Source organism: Microcebus murinus, chromosome 3 (genome assembly GCF_040939455.1).
Source record: "Microcebus murinus isolate Inina chromosome 3, M.murinus_Inina_mat1.0, whole genome shotgun sequence".
Classification (NCBI taxonomy): Eukaryota; Metazoa; Chordata; class Mammalia; order Primates; family Cheirogaleidae; genus Microcebus; species Microcebus murinus.
In genome coordinates this window covers 8,676,956-8,700,939 of record NC_134106.1, presented here as the reverse complement: position 1 = coordinate 8,700,939, position 23,984 = coordinate 8,676,956, and the positions used below count along the sequence as shown (strand labels likewise).

The 23,984-nt window shown below is 54.4% G+C and overlaps 1 protein-coding gene across 1 annotated transcript in view; it reads right to left on the bottom strand.

The window, feature by feature from the left end:
- GREB1 (growth regulating estrogen receptor binding 1) overlaps window positions 1–23,984 on the bottom strand; it is a 70,339-nt gene that overhangs the window by 30,299 nt on the left and 16,056 nt on the right. Inside the window, exons 4-16 of the mRNA XM_076000554.1 lie at window positions 23,201–23,383; window positions 21,719–21,859; window positions 19,986–20,114; window positions 16,356–16,469; window positions 15,748–15,879; window positions 13,100–13,285; window positions 9,552–9,899; window positions 7,974–8,102; window positions 7,164–7,289; window positions 5,909–6,106; window positions 5,003–5,183; window positions 3,178–3,373; window positions 1,593–1,729 (exon numbers count right to left, since the gene is read on the bottom strand). Of these exons, the coding sequence (XP_075856669.1) occupies window positions 1,593–1,729; window positions 3,178–3,373; window positions 5,003–5,183; window positions 5,909–6,106; window positions 7,164–7,289; window positions 7,974–8,102; window positions 9,552–9,899; window positions 13,100–13,285; window positions 15,748–15,879; window positions 16,356–16,469; window positions 19,986–20,114; window positions 21,719–21,859; window positions 23,201–23,383 (2,200 nt within the window). The remainder of the gene's footprint in view (window positions 1–1,592; window positions 1,730–3,177; window positions 3,374–5,002; window positions 5,184–5,908; window positions 6,107–7,163; window positions 7,290–7,973; window positions 8,103–9,551; window positions 9,900–13,099; window positions 13,286–15,747; window positions 15,880–16,355; window positions 16,470–19,985; window positions 20,115–21,718; window positions 21,860–23,200; window positions 23,384–23,984) is intronic.

The following is a 23,984-nucleotide window of genomic DNA, read 5'->3' as shown; positions in this document are numbered from 1 at the left end:
GGTGAGGGTACAGAAGTTTAGACAGGTTAAATGATTTTCCAAGACCAAGACTTATCAGCACAGTGGTCGAGCCTGGCCTTCTTGAATTTGTATTCGGGACCTTGTATGGCTTGGTGGTTATGCAGTTTTGGAGCCAAGTGACAAAGGTTTGGGTCCAGCTTTGCTATAAACTCCCCATGTGGCCTTGGGTAAAGTGACCTAAACTAAGTCTCAGTTTCTTCATCTGCAAAATGGGAACAGCAGAATGTGCTACCTCACTATGCAACTGTGAGGATGGTTTTAGGCAATAACCACAGAGCACCAAGCCCAGTGTCTACAGCACCCTAAGCACCCCCGTGTGCTTGCTGCCTGAGGGGAAGGCGGGAAGCTGGCAGAGCAAGGACAAAGGCTGGTTCTCAGGGCCTCGATGTAAAATCTCAGAGGGCTTCCTCGCTCAGCAAGTTGATGAGAACTCAAGCTACCACTCCATGAGTTGGAAAACCAGCCTGATTAATCTCTTACCAGAATCACGGATTTGAAAGGTATCTAAGAGCCTTAGTTTCTCAAAGGGTGTTCTGGGGCACACTGATCCCGTGAGATACCTGCTATCTCTAGCTGTCCGGAGACTTACAGCACGCATGGGCATGCTAAAGGCTCTGAGAACTCTCACAGCAAAAGAATCCTTTTCTTAAATGTAATGTTTCTCAAACACATTTGACTATGGAAACCTTTTTGGCTTAACAGCCATTAATATCCAGCCAAAGCAGTATACCTTGGAACACAGCTTGAGAAATAGGTGTTTAGTTTAATCCTTTCATCTGCAAATGGGAAGAACGAAATACAATGAGGAGAGGTGGGCAGGGACCGGCTGGTGCCCACGGTCAATGCAGAGCAGCCCTTTTGCTTTGCACTAGACAGTCTGTAAAACTGGGCCTGGATTGACCACTTATGGACTGTATGCATGATGGTGATCACTTAGCCTCTCTAAGCCTCAGTTTCCTCATCTGTAAAGAGGTCCATTGTTAAAAGGGCTAGCTGTGTAATCAGATTGATCCTGGGTTGTCACCCAGTTCCATCACTTGCTAGATATGTGGCCTGAGAAAGTTATGGGGCCTCTGTGAGCCTCAGTTTCTCTACCTGCAAAACAAGTATAGTAGTAACAACTGGTCAGAGAGGGAGTGAGGACCAAGACAGTGAAAGTAAGATTCATGGAACAGTGAACGGCACAAAGTAAGCACTCAATGGATGATACGTATCAGAAATAAAAAGCCAACTATTACCATCACTCTTGTTTCCTTTAAACCTTTTGGTACCTTCCCCTCCCGCTTTCCTGCCTTCCATTGATTTGCAAACACAACTCCACATGCCAGCAGATTTCTACCCATTCTCATCTCTAAAATACTCTGGAGCGGCAACATGACAAAAATATCACTGACCCAAAGAGACTCAAACACAGAAGAAATAAACCAGGGTCACCTTAATGAAGAGACCGAGTCATCGAGGAAGAAAGGGAGGTGAACGTCCCTCTTGGAATTCCTGGGTTGGCTAAACACACCTCAACTTGCACGTAAAGCCACTGAGCACTTCCAGTACCTTCGAAGAGAGACACGTACCTTTTTCCTAAGGCAGTGACCATGGCCTCAAAGGAGCTGTCATATCTGAGCAGGGGAAGGCTGTGTCCTGAAAGGGTGGATTCAATAAACTCTGACAGCCCGAAGTACTTCTTGCTTTCGTGATATAAGTCCACTCCCTAAAACAGAGAAGAGTGCCGGTCACTCAAACACTGCACTCACAGGCACGGTCAGAGGCTCACGTGCCAGGCCTGCAGACAAGCTGCACTGGCATCTTGACCTAACTGTGCTGAAGATGCAGTCCCCTGAATGCATTTGATAAAATTTCTTCCACCTGCAGACCCAGAGCGGAGAGCATCCTGTGCTTTAAGGATGATATAGCCTCATCAGCCAAGAGTTTTCCATTCATTTGTTCCCATTTGTTTTCTATCCCATTTGTTCCCATTCATTTGTCTTTATCAAGAAGAAAATTAACCTTATCTTTTATTTTAATGTGCAACTTTCTTTGTTAAAATTGCTCCTTTCCACGACCTTACGTTAGCTTTAGGAGCAGGCGAATCAATTATATCCATTATCTTGCATTCAGTTGCTGCTAAAAATCAATGGAAAATAACATACTTATCTAAGCCAATTTTACTCACTTTTGCATAAAATTCCAAAGTTGGGTTAGGCTGTTAAAAATACAAAGGTGTGAACTCTACCCCCAAATAGTGCAGTGGCTAAGGGCCTGGGCCATGGACCCAGTGGCCTAGGGCACATGCTGGCTCCACCACTCTCTCACTGCCTGGCCTTCAGCAAGTGGCCCAAGCCTCCGTCTCATTTTCCCCATTTGTCAGTCAGAGCTCACCCTGGCACTTGGCTCTGCCCGAGTTCCCAGCCCAAGGCACTTCCGGCAGGGCCTCCCGGCTCACGGCAAGTGCCACATAGACACAGGCTACCATCGCCCCGATTCTGAGTCTGCAGGACTGAAGTCAAGCATCAGTTATTTTTAAAAGTTCCTCAGGTGATTGTGAGGCACTCCAAAGAAGTCTAGAATTTTACGTTTATTCCTTATGTAATTAGCTAGAATCCAACCGCCTAGAATTCTCAAATTACCAGAATTGTCTTTGTCTGTTTTGTTTTGATGAGAGGATGCCAGGTGATAAACTAACACTAAACTCACCAGGCTTTGAGGATGTATGTTCAGTTTGAAGGAGATTTTGAACCTTGCGAGAACGCAGAGACAGGAAAAACAGGAACATTCCTAAGGCTTCTAGATACACGTGGAGTCAACTCCATAGGGTGCCCAAATCCCCACATCCCTCAGGGGCTCTGTCTGCGACACATCCGATGCCGCGAGAGCAAAGATGTTCGGGCTGCTCAGAGAGCCGCAGCCACTGGAGAAAATGTGAAACCAACCGCACTGCTTTAAAGCGAATTCTGAGACGGGGAAGCCAACTGGGGTATTGCAGGAAGGTTTCCAAAACGACAAAGAAGGGTTTAAATCTAACCCTGGGTTGAATCAGAGATCCAAGGAGCTGGAACCCACCGATCCCCAACCACGCTGGTGAAGGTTTTTACTACACGTAGTTTCTCCGAACTCAGCCCCGCGCTGCGGAGGCCCCGCGCCCCGGGCACTCACACTCGCGTGGCCGTAGGAGGCGGGCCAGTGGATCTCGTTGTAGGGGCTGACGAGGGTGTGCTGCGTCTGCAGCGCGTACGGGAAGGACGTCACGTGCAGCGTCACGATGTTGGGGGCCTCCTTCACCTCCCTGCAGTTGAGCAGTCTGTCCACCCACCCCACGGACGGGTCGCCTTGAGAGTAGAGGTTGTGCACGGCGCTGCTGGGGGAGGAAGGAGAAGAAACGATAAGCGGAATTACTGTTTTATAATTTTACAAGGATAAAGCAGCGGAATAAATAATTCCCGACTTTGCCAACAACTGAAAATTTTGGCTGTATCCATGACTAGGAAAAGAAAGGAAAGAAAAGAAAAAGACTAGACTTCAGGCACCTGTCAGGGACTCCCTTGATACTCATTCCTTATGAAAAATTCACTGGGGGAACAGTATCTATAAAGGATTTCTTACGAGGTACAAATCCATCTACTCCTGCAAAATGGCGATTTGTACTCAGGAGAGTGGAATGAATTGCATTTTCACCTCTGGCCCAATCTGTGTATTTATCTCCTTATATTTTCTTCCCTAAAGGCCAAAGAGAATATAAAATGGTAACTTCTATACTAAATCTATTTATTTATTTATTTGAGACAGAGTCTCACTTTGTTGCCCTGCCTAGAGTGAGTGCCATGGCGTCAGCTGAGCTCACAGCAACCTCAAACTCCTGGGCTCAAGCAATCCTTCTGCCTCAGCCTCCTGAATAGCTGGGACTACAGGCATGCACCACCCACCATGCCCAGCTAATTTTTTCTATATATATTAGTTGGCCAATTATTTTGTATTTATAGTAGAGATGGGGTCTCGCTCCTGCTCAGGCTGGTTTCGAACTCCTGACCTCAAGCAATCCACCTGCCTCGGCCTCCCAGAGTGCTAGGATTACAGGTGTGAGCCACTGCGCCTGGCTTCTATACTAAATATAAAAGGCAGCATTAAAGGAATGGAAAGCAGTTTAGACAGACAGGGTGTCTAGAAGACGGGCCCAGCTCAGCCTTTCTCTGTGAGTCAATGGCCTCGGCATTCTCTGCCGTAAATCTAGGGATGGGAAAAAGCAAACCAGCACTTCACCTTCTGGTTGGCAGGCAGCCACTCTGAGCAACCTGCCCCCATGGTGAATGTTCACAATACAGCTCTTTCTGTCATTTCAGGATGTCAAACTTCCCCAAGCCCATACAAGGAGCCCAGGTGGTACACCCTTCACCTAGGTGACCCTTCAGGCCTGGCCAGCCCTACATGTCTTCGAGTTCTATGATAACCAAAGGCTCTCTCCAGGATCGGGCCCACGAGCCTCCTCCTTTTTCACCTACATCAGCGGCAGTGTTGGAACCCACAACCCCAGGGCCAGTCTCGCAGCGACGATCCTGGTGAGCTAGAAACCCTGCCAGGTGCCGGCAGTGACCACGGCACTAGGAGGGACTGGGCTGAGCCGCTCCGTCAGGACCCCACGCTCCCCCTCACCCCACACCCGCGTGGCTCCCCGTCACTGAGTGGGCTACGGAGAAAGTGCATCCGGCAGTGAGTCCTGGCCCTGGGCTCTAGCTTCTCACTGCCGCCAACAACCAGCCTCACCCCACCCAGTGACTCGAGCCTCCATGGTGGTAAGTTTCAGAGGCTGCACTAGATGATCCCCGAGATGACTTCCAGCACTAAGATCGTGGAAAACATCATGGCATTACAAGTACCAAGCCCTAACACCATCCAGCTTTTCAAGACGTGTACCCTCAGCCCCAAGTAGCATGCACACGTACCAGTTCAAAGAAGGGAAACGTCAACCCGCCATATAGCAAGCCGCTCTAACCTCACAAGGTCCCAGTGGGCATGGTCGTGGATCAGGACGAAAAGCGTGTGCGGATTCTGGAAGGAGTTTTGCAGAAAGGCCTTAAATTTTGTCTGTGCCTCTATGTCGAGCTTCAGAACGTGCTGTTCCACCCTCTGCCTGGTCATGTGCTCCTTGTCCAGGCCCAGCTCCAGCAAAACCCCTGCAACACCGTGGAGATACGTCAGCAGCCCCACAGACTCGCTCCCCGGCTTCCGCCCGCTCAGACGGGAGCGTTTATTTCCTACACAGCCGGTGCTGAGCTAGGCCCAAGGCTCCGGGGATGCAGGCAGCAGAGACAGGTAGGGAGGAGACTCCCGTGCAAGTGGCAGCCGTGTGACTGTCCCACGCAGGAGCCGGGCAGAGGCAGGCTGTGCTCAGCTTTGCTGTGTGCACAGCAGCCCACCCAGGGGCACCAACAAAGCCGGCTGTGTGGGGCAGCTGCCCCAGCCACGGGGAGGCCGGAGGGGACAGAAAGGGCCCACCACCAACAAAGCCCCCTCTAGTCTGCACGCCACAGGGCCCTACGTTACACCACTGCAGAGCGAGTCCTTTCGGTTAAGACGTTGACTCTCTGTGTATGTCACGTCTAAATAACAACATCCTTGAAAGAACAGGGAAAGCACATTCAGTAGAAGCCAAATAACAACACGTAGTTAGTGTTGGGATGTAGCAAAAGTTTAAGTCTTGGCTTTGCCTTCAACAGATTCTAAAGTCTCGGGCAAGTCGCTTTCTCTGACATCAGTTCCACAATCTATAAAATGGGAGCAATAACACTCGCCCTACCCACTCTATGGCAAAGAACGGCGATAACATCCAAACGTGAATTTAGGCAGATCAGAACTTCTCCGTGCAGGCCACACAGCTTGTCCCCGAAAGGCCCCGTACCTGAATGCCAGACATGGAAGAGAGTCTGCTGGTAGGTCACTTCTGAGGGTGGAATGCAGATTAGAAAGTCCACCTTCTCGAAGGACCCCAAGTCCAGATCTTGAGTGCTGGAGTCCGCGATGGAGCACACGTGGGAGAGGAGCTTCTGTGCCACGGCCGACTGGAACGGCCGGATGCCACGCGGCTCCAGGTGGCGACCTGGACAGACCCCAGAATGCCAGGTGAGCCCGCCAGCAGAGAGCTGCCTCCCAGCCCTCAGCGTGGGAACCAAACAGTGAGCCCCAGTCCCAGCAGGAGATGGGCCCATGTGCAAAGCAGTGAAGGAAAAGGAAAAAATTCATTATCAAGTGCCTGCTCTCAGCCAGGCACCAGTAGTCACTTTGCATGACTTTCTTCATTTGACAGTAAGAGTCCAAACCACACTCTTGGGGAACACAGAGGAGACAGAGACCTGATCTGCTTGGAGGGACAAGGAGCCCATCCCAGGGTAGGGGACGCTTAGATTCGAGTTTGGGGAAAAGGGCTGCAAGTTCTCCAGAAAAGAATAAACCATCACAGGGCTTCAGGAACTTGTTATGAATAAACAATTTGAGTAATTCATTTGTAGGCAGGAAATCGGCTTAGAGAAATGTACCATCTCAGGAACGGCGTAAAGATGCACATTTCAGGATAAAATAAGATTGTTGTCAACAAAGACTAAACATAAAATTAGCTATCAGGTCTACTTTGATATGAGGAAGATGCCCTAACTAGTGCACGTGCCTCTGACACTGCTACCCTAAACCCCCAACCTTGGATGCTGCCTCACCATGCCGGACCCAGGTGCATGGGCCCCTCCCACTCCTCAGTCCCTGAGCACACCTGTGCCCCGCCCCCCACTCCCTGAGCACACCTGTGCCCCGCCCCCCACTCCCTGAGCACACCTGTGCCCCGCCCCCCACTCCCTGAGCACACCTGTGCCCCGCCCCCCACTCCCTGAGCACACCTGTGCCCCGCCCCCCACTCCCTGAGCACACCTGTGCCCCGCCCCCCACTCCCTGAGCACACCTGTGCCCCGCCCCCACTCCCTGAGCACACCTGTGCCCCATCCCCACTCCCTGAGCACACCTGTGCCCCACCCCCACTCCCTGAGCACACCTGTGCCCTGCCCCCCAGCACACCTTTCCCCTCCTACTCATCACTCCCTGGGCACACCTGTGTCCCTGACCCCATCCCAGCACACCCAGCACCCTGGGCAGCTCCTCTTGTCACTCACTTGTGCACACCGGTGCCCCGCTGACATCCAGAGATGTTGCTTTAGTGACAGAGGCAGTGAGTGAGGAAGGAATATGGCCTTGATTTTCCTGATGAAATTTGTCCAGCAAAATGTCAATGTCACCCTCTGCCCAAAACATAGAAAATAACCAGAAATGGGTTTTCTATCTCAGTGAAACTCAGCAAACATCTACAGAACAGTTAGTACATGTCAGGTACTGTCCTGAGGCCCGGAGTAATGGAAATACAGGTGACATGGCCTGTCCTGTCTGTGAGGATGTGACACAGTAACGAAGTGAGTCACACCAGACGTGGCCGGTCCTCGGGCGGAAGGAAGAATGAGATACTAGAGGACAGAGAGGAAGGTTCCAAGCCCATCAGGGAGGCCAGGGTTCAGCCCACTTTCTAGGGGAGAAGAGAGGAGTCGCCAAAGAAGGGGGACAGGTACTTGCAGCACCCCAAGCACATGAAGAGCTCCCCCCAGGGGGCTCCGAGCAATTCAGAGGGCAAGGGAGGGAGTGGTGATTAATAGGGTTGAGAGGAACAGGCACAAGGGCCTTGTCTACCCTAAAAGGACAGAACCCACAAGGTCCCCCACCCGGAGAACTCTCCAGCCAGAGCAGGAAGAGACAGCCAGCCGGAAGCCACGGCTGGCGTGCAAGGAAGGGAAGGGACGCGAATGCCAGCACACAGGAGGCAGGGAGGCCCGCACACCGAGATCAGCCGCAGGTCACAGGCGGGGCGGGCAGAGACGAGTCCCCACCGCCCTGATCTGTCTCAGCCGCACCTGCGCCCGTCGGGACAAGCCTACCTGGACACAGGGTGCTAAAAAAGGCCCCCAACGAGTCCACCTTCCCCGTAACCAGCTCATAATTGACTTCTTTCTGGTACTCTGCCGGGGTGAGAAGGCTCTCGGAAAGAATCCGGGCTTGGTATTTTCCTGCAAAACAATAATCTTTACTGGGACCTTTTTTTACAATGAGCATGAACTCTTTGGTGACAAGATCCACACCTTTATCTCTCTAGCCCCCAAAGCCGGCACCACACCCGGCCAAGAGCAGGTGTTCATGTTTGCTAACTCAACCAATGGGGTACAACATCCTGTCCTAGGTTAACTGGATAAGAGGAACTAAAAGGCTGAGATCACCTACAGAGAATCCAGCGCGTTGGCCAAGAAAGCCGTCTCCGCCACCAGTCGTGCGAGCCTGGACTAGTCACCTAACCCTTCTAGACCCTCCTCTGTAGTACGTGGCTAGCAGCCTGCTGTAAGGTGGCACAAGACAGTGACACCTGGCACAGCAGAGGCTCCGGGTTTTACTTTACTTTACATTACATTACTGAATGTATTCAAAGTAAGGTAAAGAATTCATAAAAAACAGTGAGTTTAAGATCAAAGAATGGCAAAAGGCAACTGAGCCACTGCATGTAACAACGTGCACTTTTTATGGAGACGAGATATGAAAATTTCAGGTTGGAAACATGTGCCACCCGGGAAGTCTGGGCAGGCCAGACAAGCTACGTGTTTGGTGCCTGCTCCCCTGCCTGAAAGAACATTCCAGGAAAGCAGGGACTGCTGTGTTCACTCTCTGTAGCCCCCGCTGCTAGGCCTGTGGCTGTACACGTAAGGCGTCAATGAGTGTTTTTGAGCTGGGCGCAATTGCTCACGCCTGTAATCCTAGCACTCTGGGAGGCCAAGGTGGGAGGAACACTCAAGGTCAGGAGTTTGAGACCAGCCTGAGCAAGAGCGAGACCCCATCTCTACTGAAAATAGAAAGAAATTAATTGGCCAACTAAAAATACATAGAAAAAATTAGCCGGGCATGGTGGCGCATGCCTGTAGACCCAGCTACTCGGGAGGCTGAGGCAGGAGGATCGCCTGAGCCCAGGAGTTTGAGGTTGCTGTGAGCTAGGCTGACGCCACGGCACTCTAGCCCGGGCAACAGAGTGAGACTGTCTCAAAAAAAAAAAAAAAAAAAGAATGATTTCATAATCAGTAAACTGGCTCACGAACCCACATAACACGACAAGGTCACGGTTTTTATCTCCAGTAGATGGAGAAGGAACCAAGGGCCGCAGCCTTGGCAAGAGTGACCGACCACGGCGCCAGGTGCACGGTGGAGCCAGGTTTTCGGCCAGGCCTTTTCGGATTCCACAGCTGACCCCGTCTCTGGAGGGAAGGCACGGGAACTGTGAACCTCGCAGCTCAGGGCAGGAATGAAATGGGACTGAGCACAGCACTGGGGCACCGAGGCCACCTCGGAAGCCGGCTCCCGAGCACGGACTGCGGGTGCCACCCGCTACTGCAAGGCCGGGCGCCCGAGGCAAAGCGGGCGCCCACGGGGACGTGGCCGCGGCCAGCCTTCCGCCAGCCGAGGGCGGCAGCGCTCACCCGTGACGGCGATGCAGGAGTCGATGGCGGCGTTGCGGCAGGCGCAGATGATGACCACGTAGTTGGTCTTGGCCAGCTTGCCCTCGACGAGCAGCCGGAACATCTCGGAGAGGCCCTCGGCCAGGGAGTAGGCGCACTCGATGACGTGCACGCTGTCGTTGCAGGAGCTGGCGGCCAGGCTGGCCAGCCAGGGCAGCTGCGCCGGGGTCACGGGCGCCGCGGCGCTGGGCGCGGCCGGGAAAGGCTGGGGCGCCTGCTGGTACTGCCGGATCTCCGTCAGGTGCGACTCGCGCCAGGAGCGCAGGAAGATCTGCTCCAGGTCCTCCATCAGTGGCACCTGGTCGGCCGCTGCAACACAGCCCAGGCAGAGGCAGCGTGACACGCGCGCCGCCACCGGGGGCGCGTGCCAGGCCAAGAGTAACGCGGTCTAAACCACTGCTATTAGACAGCGTCACAGGCAGCGGGAGAACTTAGAGAGGGCATAAATCTACCGTCCTCTCACCACCCTAATAGACCCACACTATTTTTGTGTATTTCTCAGTCTTTTAAAATGTGTGTGTGTGTGTATGTGCAGGTTTTAAACAGCTGTAACCACTGGGGGCATACAGCTTTGGTCTTGGCTTCCTTTCTTAACCGTTACCCTATAGTCACGTTTCCCTGCTGTTTCTAGTCTTCATAAACAGCGCTGTGTGCTCATGACATCCCATCATTCGGAGGCACCATCATTTACTTAGCAAGATCTCTATTGTGCACTCTCTAATTTCGCCCAAATAATCGCCTCTATAAATACTTCTGTAATATACATCTTCATGTATAGAAAATTACTTCCTTTGCCTAAATCCTCCCAAGTGGGTTTACAGAGCCAGCTAATACATCTCATCAGCCTGCTTCCGATGGCCCAAATGTGTCGTTTACCTCATTGACAGCGCGTAACAGTACTGGTTTTGCTGTACCTAGCGCCACCAGATACCATTATCTGAACTGTTATTGAGAAAAATACTTGTTTATTAATTTGCATCACTTTGATGACAAGCGAGACTGAATACTTTGTTTCCTATGAGTATTTCCTCATTAGTAAACTGTCTGGTTTACACGCCCAAGTTTTCTATTTGACGAGCTGGAGGAGCGAAGGCGTGTTCCTGCCCCTCCGTGTGGCGGTGGGCGCTCTCACCACGCAGCTTCCTGACCTGCAAATCGGGGCTCATGCCACCTGCTCAGGGGGCTGTGCCAGGGTGTGGTTCGTTTATATCTCCATCTTTGATTGGGTTGATTTGATCAGAATTAGCTATTTGAATTAGCCAATCAGATTAGAATTTGATTGGAATAATTGTTCTCTCTCATCTTTAAAAACTTTCCCTCGAACCCACGTCTCCTTCCAGAATCCCAGAACCACCACCGCCCAGCAAAGCTCCTGAAGGGAGCTGTCTACACTCGCTGTACTTGCTTCCCCGCCCCTTTCTCTCTAACCCACTCCCAGGTGGCATTTGTCCTCAATGTCCTCGTACATCACTCCTCATGGCTGCCAACTGCTCCCAGAGAGCCAAACCCAGCGGTCCATGATCAGTCTTCCCTCCACTCAACTCGCAGCCACTCTGGCATGGCTGACTCGCTCCTTTCCTGGGAACGATTTGTTCGCTGGCTTCCGTATCAACACCCATCCACCCCCCAGCATCTGCCCGCCGGGCGTGCGCTTGAGCTGCAGATGCTGGTGGAGGTTCGTGCAGAAAGGAACTAGCTGACCGTTCCCGGCCTCTCGGAGCTCACATCCTACTTGTTACTTAAAGCAAACAAACATTCACGGACTATGATTTCTGGGAGTGGTGGTGCCCTAAGGGACAAGACAAAGGGAATAGGACAGACAGCCCCGGGGGCTGAGGGCGGGGAGTTGTCTTAGATACAATGGCATAAGGCTTCTCAGAGGACGTGACATGAATGACACAAAGAAGCAAGGTGTGCAAACGTCTTGGGCAGGAGCATGACACAGGGAAGGGATAGCAAGCACACGACACCCCTGTGGGACCCAGATTGCCGGGGGACAGCAGGCAGGAGCGGAGTGAGCAGATGGGAGCAGGCGGCAGGTGGTCACTGGGCCTGGAACAGGAGGAGAGCGAGCGTGGACGGGAAACAAAACCGCTGAGCAGCTCTGCGCAGGGAGGAGATGTGGTCAGACCCCAGTTTTGACAGGTGTGAAGAGCGGGTGGTGCCCGAGCGAGGGGGCAGCAGATAAGGAAGGTGAGGTGGATGCAGGAAGAAGCTGCACTTAATGACAGATGTGTGGACCATGAGAAAGAGGCAATGGTGAGTTTCCCAGATTCCTGACTGCCCTTTCCTTCCTCCCTGTTCCAGCTCAGTCTTGTCTTCCAGATCTCCAAACAATGGATCCTTGGCGCTTTCCTCTACCTGTGGCCACCCACAGGGGATCTCAGCTGGCCTTGTGGCTTTAATATACATCATCTCTAAGCCCGAGTTTCTCAGATTTACACCTACAGCCTTAACCGCTCCCAGGGCGCAAGACCTGCCCCTCCAAATGACACAGAGCACTTGGTTGTCTCAAGGGCATCCCAAACTTGAAATTTCCAAGACAGAACTTGGGCTTGCATCCACCTGGTTGCTTAGGGTGAAACCCGCCTCATCTTCCCCTCACCTCCCTCAAATGGATTTCTGACCATCCCCACATTCAGGATATACCCTGTGTCCCACTCCTGCCACCTATAGTGGCCCAAGTCACTGCCCACCTCACTGAGTGACAGCCCTGCTTCAGCCCCCGCCCCCACACCATCCAGCCCCACACAGCAGCCAAGGCGGCCTTTCTAAGATGAAAATCAGATCATATCCTCCTCCTGCCTAAAAATGTTCCAGCGGCTTCTCAATGCGTCTAAGATATAATCACATTCTGACTATAGCCTGAGGCCCTGTCTCCTCCCTGACCACACCTCTCACCCTCGCCCTGCTGCAGCCACGCTGGCCTCGCCACCAACCTGGACACTCCATGCCCCTTCCCACCTCTGGGCCTCTCACCTGTCCTTCCTTGCCTACCCCTCCCCCCTGGAGCCCTCACCTGCCCTCATCCCTCAGATCTTCACAAGGCTGGTTCTTTCTCATGGCTCAAGTCTCTACTCACAGAAGCCTTTCTTGATGACCCTAAATTGACCCCACACAGACATCTGTGCCCTACCTTTACCTGTCTACTTTCTGTTTATTGCCTCTCCCCGCCACTAGGATAGAATCTCCTTGAGGGCAGGGTCTTTGTTTTATTCCCTACTGTATCCCTTGCCCAGAATGGCAAGTAAATGGTCTTGGAATTGTCTCCATCAATTTCAACCTACCTTCAATCCCTCAGCGTGGTGACCACTGCAGGGACCCTATGATGTCCTCCCAGCGGGGCCACGAGCACATTCCCCGTATTTCATTTCCGACAGCCCAAGTCGGCCTCCCAAGGGCCCCAAGGGAGGCCTGTGCTCACGGCTGTGGCGTTTCCCTCCTTTGGTCACTGCCCCATCATGGACGCAGGGCGTGAGAGGGGACGCAGGGCGTGGGAGGGGACGCACCCAGCTGGACGAGATAGTAGACGGTCAGCAGCAGCTGCATCTCCTCGGAGATGGGCTGGATGGCAGAGGCGCCGTACTGCTCGTACGCCCTGGAGATGGACTGGGAATTCTGGTAGCACGTGTACAGCAGGGGGCTGACCACGACGTCGTTCAGGTTCCCACACAGGTACGGGAAGTTCCCGTGGCCTACGGAAGAAACAGCAGCTCGTTGGCAGCTGCCCTCGGGCACAGCTAATGGCCCTGCACGTGTGGGATGTTGGGCGTGAGGAGCTAAAGGAGACAGGTGGGCTGCACCTGGGCCACTCAAGCGCCCCTTTCCCGGAAGTCTCGGCCTTCCAGCCCTTGCTGACCTAGCACACCTGCTCCACCCTCCTGGGCCCCAGAGTGACAGAGGCGTAACCTTTTATAACTGACAGGGCTGCAGCATGTCTGCTCACTTCGCCAGGTCCCTTATTTACAGGTGCACATGCTAAAGCCCAGGGAGAAGGACCGCCCTCCGCCAGTCGGCCAGGCCTGTGTCCCTGCTTCGGCGCTGGCAGTGGAACGCCCCGTGTGCACGCCACGCCATGCCACCTTCCACTTCCTCGCATGTGCTGTGTGCCAGCTCACCGGGGCTCTCTGGCAAGCTGAAAAGAAAACGCTGTGCAGACTTGCAAAACTGACGGGCCTTGACAAACGCTTTAGCGAACGTTAGATGAATTCTGATGCCAACTCTCCGAGGCAGAATCACCCAGGCCCGGTTCCAGGCTCTTCCCCACCCTTCTTTAGCCACGTGGCCCTACCAAGCAGCTCAACGTCTCTCAGCCTCGGTCTCTGCATTTATAAGATGGAGTGAAGATGTCAAAGCCTCGCCGGGCTGCTGAGATATCACAGAAGGGTGTGCATGGTGTCTTGTACCCAGAAGGTACTCCCGTTTAGCCACCAGAGACACAATTTCTGAACCTGCCGCCTGCTGTGGTGCAGGCACCACGCTACACTCCAGGGCTGAGTGAGACACGGGTCACGTTCTAAGGAAATTGCACCTCCGGCTTGCACGTGCAAGAGGACCTCTTGACAGACCTGCTGAGACACTAGCTGGCCCCACCCCAGAGCGTGACTCAGAACTGGGGCCCGACTCTGGGACGGGCCTGTGGACTCACACCTCTAATGAGCCCCCAGGTGGTGCAGGTCCCACTGGACCAGGGACCGCGACTTGGGTAGCTCTGCTGGTAAACACTACGGTTTGTAAGAGGCAACGGGAAGAGTTACTAGACACAAAAGGACGTGATATTTGTCATCAAAGAGGGACAGAGAAGCTGTGATGGGAGCCACATGAAAGGGCTAAGACGGCTTCACGGACAAGGCACTGGGTCGGGTCTCAAAGCATCGGTGGGGTTTGGGCGTACGGTCGTGGGGACAGGAGGGAAGGAAGCAAGCACTTTGCAGAGAGGGGTGCGGCTTGACCAGAGGAAGTGTGGGAGACAGTGTGCTTGAGAACGGAGGGGACTGTCTACATTCTGAGGTCATTGGTGCGAGGTGCAGGGCTCCTTTTCTGAGGCTCCTGGCTCAGAGCAGGTGCGGGGGCAGCCCTGCCGCACCGCCTGGCCTTGCCCCATCCTAGCTCTGTCGCCTCAGCACTACGTTCCCTGGGTCTACCGCAGGCACACGCTGGCCAGGCAAAGGCCACGTGCAACAAGATTGAACATTGGCCTGTTTTAGATAGCCGGTAGGGCCCAACGGAACCAACCCAATCACAGGCCCTGCCCCGTGCCGAGGTCAAGACCCAGATTTGCTCCCTATTCCCTGAATGCCCTGCCCATTTTTTGTTTTTGAGAAAAGAGAAGTGTCCTTTATTTCTTAATTAACAGTAGGATGCCTCTCCCACTTTCCTACCACTCTCCCTCTACCCACAAGCATGATACCAAATGCAATATCAACTTATTTGAGATGGGAGTGAAAGTGTGCGTGTGTGTGCATGTGTGTGTGCCCACGTGTGCACATACGTGTGTATTATTACATGCCAGCACACTATACTGCTGAGCACAATCGTCAATCAAGTCCTCCCTCGGTTTCCCATTTCAAGATCTTTGGATTCATTGGAAAGAGGTTTCTTTAGTTGGGCCAAAAGTCTCCTCAGCGGGCCCACCAGCCCACTGCACAAAGCAGATCCAATCTAGTCTTGTTTTATGTGTTTACGGTGGTGACCACAGCTATCCTTGCCCAACCAAAGTCAGATGTCACGGTGCAAAAATACTAGTGGCTTTGGGTGACACCAGGACAGCCCACAGACCGGGCTCCCTGAAGCAAGGGCTTTGTTTGGCCTGATCCTCGGTGCAAAGCACCGGCCTGTCACCATGGCAGGAGCCGGGTGAAGCTGAGCGAGTGGATGAAGGAACGTGTGGACAAGCAAATGGGCTTCACGGAAGGGCATCGTTTCACTCGGGCTCACTGTGGAAAACTACGGCAAGACCTACAATTCTTGGCATCTGACCAGGCCCAAACCGGTGACTGGGTCTGCTTGGCTCTTTCATTGCCCCAGAAAGAGTTTGAGGTTTGTCTCAGAAGGACAGAGTCAGACCTGGAGTCAGGCCAGGACGAGGTCTCCACTTTGCCTGTTTCGTGTGTCTAGGTTCTCCTGCCCCCGAGACCCGGCTCGCTGCTCCACTTGCCTTTAAAGATCACCGGCTTGGCCTTGCATATCTTCAGCAAGTTGTCAGGAACAGACACTGGTTCTCCAGAGGCCACGGCTGACGCTGGGCCCACCAAGCCAACCTGGGGCACACATGACACACCCGCGCCTTCTAGGAACAAGCCGAGAGCGTTAGGAAAATACATCGGACCTGACGTCAGGCTGGCCAACAAATCTGCCACCAACCTGACCCACATCCCTGCTCACGGGAGCACTGACGCCTTGGATCACAGATCGCCAAGGTCAAAGGCACCTTTAAGTTCATTCGGTCCAACCCTCCCCACCCATGACTCAGTCTCCTCCTCTTCCATTTCCCTCCCAAGTGACATGCAAGCCCTTTTTAAATTTTGCTAGGATCAGGGAATTCGCTGTTGTACGGGGATCTTAGGCCTTGTAAAATAATCCTGGCATATAAGAAGTCAGTCCTTTTGTTGTATCAAAGTCTGCCTCCCTAGGACGTCCTCATTGACATGCACACACACACACGTACACACACAGGCACACACACAGGCGCACACACATGCACACACACCAGCAGCACTGCTAGTGCCCACGTCTGGGGTCTTGGGCAAGGCTGGGGTCACTTACCATACTTAGCTCTGCTCCCACCGCTCGGGGGGTAGCCACCATCTGTAGCTGATGGGGATTCTGGAGACCACCCTTTGTGGCGTTTTTTGGGGGGCCCGGAGTTTGACAGGATACCTGGACAACATTCAGAGTACAGGTTAGGCTATCCCTAGGAAACAGCGTCAATAAAACTTTCCCCTGGTTTGCAGAACACTTATCTGGCATTTTTCCTTTTAAATCACACTTTGACAATGGGTTTTAAGTATCTAGTGCAGTTCTGAGGCATAAGGAAACACCCTGTCAATTTCTGCAAATGCTTCATGCCAAAGTCAGCTGTGCATGCATCTAAGCTTTGTCTCTGAGCCCAAGTTCTTTCATTTTTAAAATGGGATAATAAAATCTCCTGGGAAAGGCGGCTCAACAAAGACTAAAGAGAACATACGCAGAGCGCTTTGCGCAGCACCTTGCAGAGAGTTTGGGCCCATTAAACGGCGGCCACCATTACCTACACCATCATCTCTGTCATCTACACATTCCAAGACAAGCAGCAGCAGCAGCAGCAGCAGCACTCAAGCCACCGACACCGTGTCACCACTTGGGGGCAGTACAGATCCACCTGCTCCCCTCCCCGCCCCGCCAAGCTCATTTCAGACTCACGAAATCAAGAACAGAGGCGGACACCCACGGCCGCCGCCGTGAGTCAGCCATGCCCACTCTAGGTAACAGCAGGCTGGTGACTCAAGCGATATCGTGAACAGCTCAAAAAATCAAGCCCTGGTTATGGTAGTTTCTTGACCAGTGTGACACAAAACGTCCCGTGTTTAGAGCTCCCTGTCACAGCCCTGGCTGCACGTTAAAGCTACTTGGGAGACTGAAGACGCAATGGTCTGGAGGCAGCCCCCCTCCCAGGAACCCAGAAGCCCAGCACGTGGTGGGGGCCGGGCGATTCCGCCAGGGTGGAGCAGCAGCAAGAAGAGCAACGGTCCTCTGCGCTCCCCGAGGAGCTGTGCAGAGCCAGCTGGGGCGTGCGGCACCTGTCCCTCCTGGGCCCCGCCGGACCAGAGCCTCCTATCTGGAAATGACGGGAAGCAAATGCCGTCCTCCACAAGCCACCCTGGCGGTTCTTAAGCACGCTGCGGTTGGAGAATTATTGCTTTAGAGTCTCTTGAAAGTAATTCAAAAAATATTTTCTACCTCCTCCTTTAGACTCACTGAAAGTGAATCGAAAATTAAAAGCACGAAGTACTTTTTTTGCAAAGAGGTCTCAAACCGGTGCGCCCCTCAGGCCCTCCCCCTGCAGCCCCAGGCAGCCGCTGTTTTCCTGTCCCTCCGCCCCTCGGGCCAGGCCCGTGACCCTCCAGTCAGTCCTCGCGTGCAGGAGGGCTCCCACTAGGCCAGACCACCACAGGGTGTAGAATCGGGTCTCAGACCTGAGGAAGGAAGATCTACAGACACTCTCACTCTGGGAAGCTAATCCTAAATGCCTCTAGTGGACTCTAAGCCCGTGAGCTCTCCCAAAACGATGTCCCCGGGAGCTGCCCCTGTGGTACAGTGTGGACCAACTCCCTCTTGAAGTGTCCCATGGGGGTGCTATGTGGCATTTTGGGGAAGATGATTCATCATGTAGCTGACTCACTGAAGAACATGTGGCATCCTGCCCACTCTGTCCCCAGCACTAAATGCCAGTTAAGACCCCCTCCCCCCGTCTGGGACAACAAATCCTTCCTTTATCTACACCCCTCCCACCCCCAGGGTCAGCACTTCTCCACTGAGAACCACCGAGTGACAGGCTTCAAGCCTTCATTAAATACTCCTTGCCCTTTTAGAAACGATTTTTAAAAAATTGATATTGGGCTCTTCCCAGAGCGGACCAGAGCGCTCAGGGGCTCCGACAGCTCGGCTGTGCTCAGGACAAGCTGGCCCCGCAAGGGTCTGTGGAGCCCCCAGCCAGGCCACTGCGGCCGGTGCTGGGGGCTCCGACACGTGTATGACCAGGGCCCTGACAGCCACACATAGCTGTGGGACTGAGCCCGGGGTGCCTGGGAGCCCCCCGCATGGAGGGCACCACCAGAGCTAAGCGCTGAAAGGCGGTTTGGCAGGTGGGTGGAGAGAGACGCCTGCGGAGGGCACAGAGGAGGAACAGGGTGGATTTGGGAGGACGGAGCGGTGACGGGGGAACGGGGACTGAACTGCCCAGTGTGGCCGGGATAGCAGCGAGCGAGAGTCAGCAGGTTGGTTGGGGCCAGACTCCAGCGGGCTTGAGTACCCGTAGGAAATTTGGGGGGGGGGTCCTCCATGTCCCACATCCCTCCACAGGGTATGGCAAGGAAAGTACGTTCAGTCCACCCCTGATGTCGTCCCAGAGCCACGGGCATTGGGTCCCAGGCTGAGGGGGGCCCTCATCTCCCTGCTGCTCGGGACCGAGGCTGGGTGTCCGGACCTCGGCTCGGGGAGGGAGGCCCCAACACAGCCTCCCCTCCCCAGAGGCCCAGCTCCCCGGGCGGGCGGCTGCCCCTACATTCAGCACCTGGAGGCTGACTTCCGGCTGCACGGTGGTTAGGGTCAGGAAGTCTCAGATTCAATTCAGAAAACATATTTGCTCCTTCAATGAGCGCTAGCCGATTCACAGGCTTTTCACCAGGGAAGGCCTCCACCAGCCCAGTGTCACGGGAGCAGAGACTGGATCCTAGGCCCGGCCCCGCCTCCCTGGACTCAGTCTCCTCCTCTGTCAGACAGTGCTGGCCTAGAGGATTTCTAAGGGCTCCTCCAGTTTGGTATCTTGGATCCTAAAATCCAGGTTAGCTGTGTGCATGAGGGACGGCGGGAGGAGAGAGAAAACTGGCTTATGAAGTGGCTCTAGATGGCAATGGGGAGAGCACTGGATTTGGAGTCCAAGAGCAGGTCTCCAGGTTGCCCACCCTGCCATCTTCCTCGCACCCCTCCTCTCACAGGTCTGAACCCCTCACTCACCTCTCATCTACATCCTCACTTCCTCGTCCCTCTGTGCTCACTTCCTCCCATATCATCTCTACTTAAGGCTTCTCCAACTTCTAAGCTGCAGCTCAGTTATCGCCTCCTCCAGGAAGCCTTCCCTGAACAGACCGGCCTCACAGATGATGCCGACACAGATGACAATGGCTGGTATCAACTAGTGAGCTGCCAGATGCACTCTGACCTCACACACAGCACCTTGTCCCTCGTAAGCACCCTCAGAGCAGAATTCTCATCTCCAGGTGAGGAAACGTTTATTGAGACTTAACCAAGGTCCCCTAACAAGAGACAAGAGCTGGGTTTATTTGTCTGATTCCAAGTGCATGTTATTCCCCTGACGACACACTGCCCCTATTGCTCCAAAACTCTCTGGCCATCCGGACGCGTGGCCCATGAGACGGGTCATTGGCCATCACCACGGGTGTCCCACTGCTTCTTGGCACACACGACATCTCCCAAGCGTGACTGCACCCTCCGTGGCGGAGCCCGGGCACAGACCCACGGGCTCAGGAGGCACCTGCTGGCCTGGCCCGACTCTCGGGGAAGCAACGCCAGGCTCCAGGAGGCGCGGCGGCCCCCGCCCAGCGGTTTCTGTGTCCCCCCTGGCCGCGGCCCAGAGGAGAGCAGGGCCCGCAGGACGGCCGGGACAGACAGCACTACCTAAGGCGGAGGGCCGCGGCAGGGCCGCCAGGGCATTCTTCGCCAGCTGTTGGTGCTTCGGGGAATCTTTGCCGTTGAGAACAGCTGGACCCACTGCTGCACTCAGTGAGGCGTGGTCAGAGGCCGGCCCTGAAAGCAAAGAGGAAGAAGGCGGAGAGGGCGTCAGTTTGCAAGAACGCCCTGGCCGGGAGGACGTGACTTTTCTTCCAAGGCCCGTCAGGTCGGAATTCCTGACAGAGACTCTGCCCCACCGAGAGGGCACAGACAGACACATGCATGCACACGTGCAGACCCGTGCACACACGCCCCCACATACACGCACATGCCTGTCCATAAACACACAGGAATATACACACGCACACACACTCCTCACGCCCCAGTGGCACAGCCTGGGAGAAAGGGGGACATGAGTGGCTGCGGAACGCGGGGAGGGGCTCTCAATTTCAGGACCACACCTAAAACTGCTCTCGCGCGGGCTCAGAATAGCGGCCAGGTGTGCAGCCACCTGGGCTCTCTAGGTCTGCAGCTAATTCCAGGTTCTGGTCTCCTGACCCCGATGCACTGCTTAAGGTGCCCAAGTCAGCCAGAATGATCTGGAAGGTGCTCGGGTCAGGAGCAGTACCAAATGAGGGGTTAAGAACGTGGCTCTAACACCAGACAGCCTTGTTTGAGCCCAGTTCCACCACTTCCCAGCTGTGTAACCCCGGACGCTTACATAACCTCCCTGCGCTCAATGTCCTCATCTATAAAATGGGGCGGCAGTCCTAACAACTCAGAGCCACCACGAGAACATGAGTTAGCACAAGAGCGTGCACAGAACAGCGTCTGGTGTGTAGCAAACACTAAGTGAGCATTGCTAGTGCTCTCGCCTTAATTCTCACAATTGCTCTGCAAATTAGACAGAGGAGATTGTCCCCAACTTTACAGATGAGGAAACAGAGGTTCAGAGGATCTAAGTGAGTTGCCCCAAGTCACTCAGCTAGAAGGTGGCAGCTGGAGCTCACCCCCAGGCGCTGTGAGGGCACCGACAGTGGCTCCCCAGGCCGTGGTGACAGAGGTGCCGGGGGCCGGGGCCTGGAGAGGCCGTGAGTGACAGGGGCACTGGCTCCCCGCTCAGGGCAGCAGGAATGAAAACAACCAGCCACCTTCCAGAGTCCCGGGAACGCTGTATCTGCTTAGCAGGTCTGTTCAGTGTGACTAGGCAACACTGATATCAACTCTCGCCTCCACCCCTCCTGCCCATGGGGTCCCAGGCAAGCACTCAGCCTCAGTGAGCCTCGGTTTCCCAGTCAATAAGACGCGGAAGGTAACGCCTGCCGACAGGGAGGTTGTTAGAACCAAGGATATCATGCACGGAGCTGGGGCAGCAATCGGGTCTTGCCCGCCCCCTGTAGCAACCGATCCAAACACTGACTCAGAAGCTGGTACATGGACAGCGCTGGGCTGCGAACTGGGGGATGCAGAGAGACCCTAAATATGACCCCACCGTCAAGGGGATCACATTACGTATCAAGCAGGGGTGCAGAAAAGCTTTCCAAATGGAAACCACAGCTTTCTTTGTTGAAAACGGTTATAAATTCAAGATGAAATGTAAAGGCGCTATAGAAGAAGGGAACATACAAAGTGTGCCCTTGATTTATTTTGAAGAATGCTCGACTACAAAGTCACCCAGCACGCTGGAGACGTGGCAGGTCTGTGGATTTGGCACCTTTGTTGCTTCCCTGTCGCCTCACCTGCCTGAGCTCCGGTCAGGACGCCGGGGTTGGTCCCGGGCACGGGCTCACCGGGGAAGGCAGCCAGAGGCCCCGAGCTGTCCAGCGGCGGGAAGAGGGAAGCGGAGCAGGTGGTGGCCGCGGGCTGCCGGCTTCGGAACTCTGAGGAGGCAAGACGCATGTGTGAAAGCCAATCCGGTCCCCTCCGCAGTCACAGAACGATTTCCTACGCTGGAATGGCCCTGTGGGGACTGGGGTACGTAGACGGCCACAAAAGGGGCCACCACGTCCTCGTCTTTGCGGCAGTGTGCAGCTGGGCCGGGTACAGCTCCACCTGTCCCCACGAGAGGGGTGGCTCTGTCAGGAGGGGGCACGGCGGCTGTGAGTATTCGGAAGAAAGACGAATTATACAGATTAGTCATCCCACGGCTGCCCCCAAAGTCCAAGGAGAGAATGGAGCGTCACCCAAAGGTAAAGGAAAAGCCATATGCGCCCCACCCCATGAGTCCTCCCTGTGGGAAAGGCTGGCCCCACAGCACAGCTGACCTGTCAGGTGCTCGGTCGTAGCAAGTGACCACAGGTGGTGAGTGGCCCCACGAGCTCAGGAAATACTGAATAAAGCAAATAAGGAGGGGAGGAGGAAGAGTGGCAGGGGAGGGGCGAACCCAGAGCAACTCCAACTCACCTCCAAACCCACCCCGAGTGCTGGGAGACCCCAGAAGGCCTGACGTGAACAGACGCAGCCGAGGGAGGGACAAAGTGATGAGACCACACCTCACTGGAGAGCCCCTCCCAGATGTGCACCTCCCCCCACCCCGAGGCTGGCCTCTGAAAACCCAGCACCCTTCCGTCTGCCCCTCAACACGGACCATGAGACACGGGGGAGGCACAGAGGGGCCTGAGGGACCTTCTCCTAATGCTCCAGGGAGCTGGAGCCACTCACTTCCTCAGGAGCCAGCAATGCGAAGGAGGTCCCTCTGGTCACGGTCAACAGGGTTCGGGGAGGGGTGGGGGGTGGTGGCACATTATTTGAGCCAAGCTTTCCCCGAGTCAGGTGTCTCAGCCTAGGCACCTCTGATGTTCTGCATGGGACCCCGTGTGCCGGGGACTGTCCTGTGCCTTGCAGGGTTGGTCCAGCAGCACTGCTGGTCCCTACCCCTAGATGCGCCCTCCAGTCGTGACAATCAAAAATGTCTCCAGGCATTGCCACATGTTCCCTGGGGGATGAAAGCCACCCCTGGTTAAGAACCACTGCCCCAAAAATACTTGCCACGGTGTGGCCCTCCGCCCACCTGCACATGTCCCATCCGATAGTGCGTCACTGTCAATCAGCCAAATGCCCGTCACACAAAGGAGCATTTTCGGTCTCACAGGCCTGGCCTTTGCCTGTGATCTGTGCCACTACAGAGTGGTCTGTCCCCAACATTACACACTGACTGGCACCACGGCCCACTGGGGACATTCCCAGCACCTCCACGCCCCTGCCACAGCCAAACTGCTCACCTGAGCCTTTCCAACAAATCAAAGGTCCCTTGGTTAGAGTCCCTTGTGCATTTCGGACCAGGTAATACTTCAAGTGTTTCTGCTTCTTGGGTTGGGTGGTCAGTTTCAGATTGATGTGGTTGGAGAACTCCGTGAAGTAACAGAAGCCTTTCTTCCCGCAGCCAACGCAGTTCCCAGAGAAACCTGGAGAAGGAAACAAACCACGAGCAACTCCAACTCACCTCCAAAGTCCTTTTCAAATAAAACACGGTTCGTGGAGACTCTGAAGGTTCATGTCCTGTACCGCCAACCAGCGAACCCCACAGGGCAAAGGTCCCCACTGTCTCAGACTGGCCCAGAGGTCGAGATGGCCTTGACGTGAATAAGAGGAGGACCAAGAAGACTCGGTCACAGCGATGGGCCCAGGCAAGCTTGGAAGACTTACCTTGGTTAGGAGCAGCTGTAAAACCTGTATAGACAGCAAACCATGCAGGACAAGACCGATCCGTCGGGCTGTCTACACTGACCAAGCACCTGTAATAACCTCATAGGACTCTTTCTTTTGGTACTGGCCACTTACAGAACCTCAAAGCAATTAGACCAGTGGGACCGGCTACATCGGGAGACTTTTTGAGAGTCTAAAATTCGATCCGGGAATCAAGTTGATCCCAGGAGTTGTAGAAAAAAAGTCAAGCAGCTCCAGAACACACGGTCAGCAGCCTCCCGCCCAGGCCAGAGGGAGCCTTGAGAGCTGATGCAGGTTCCCATCCAACGTGAGGCTCCAGGCAGGCCACCTACACAGTGG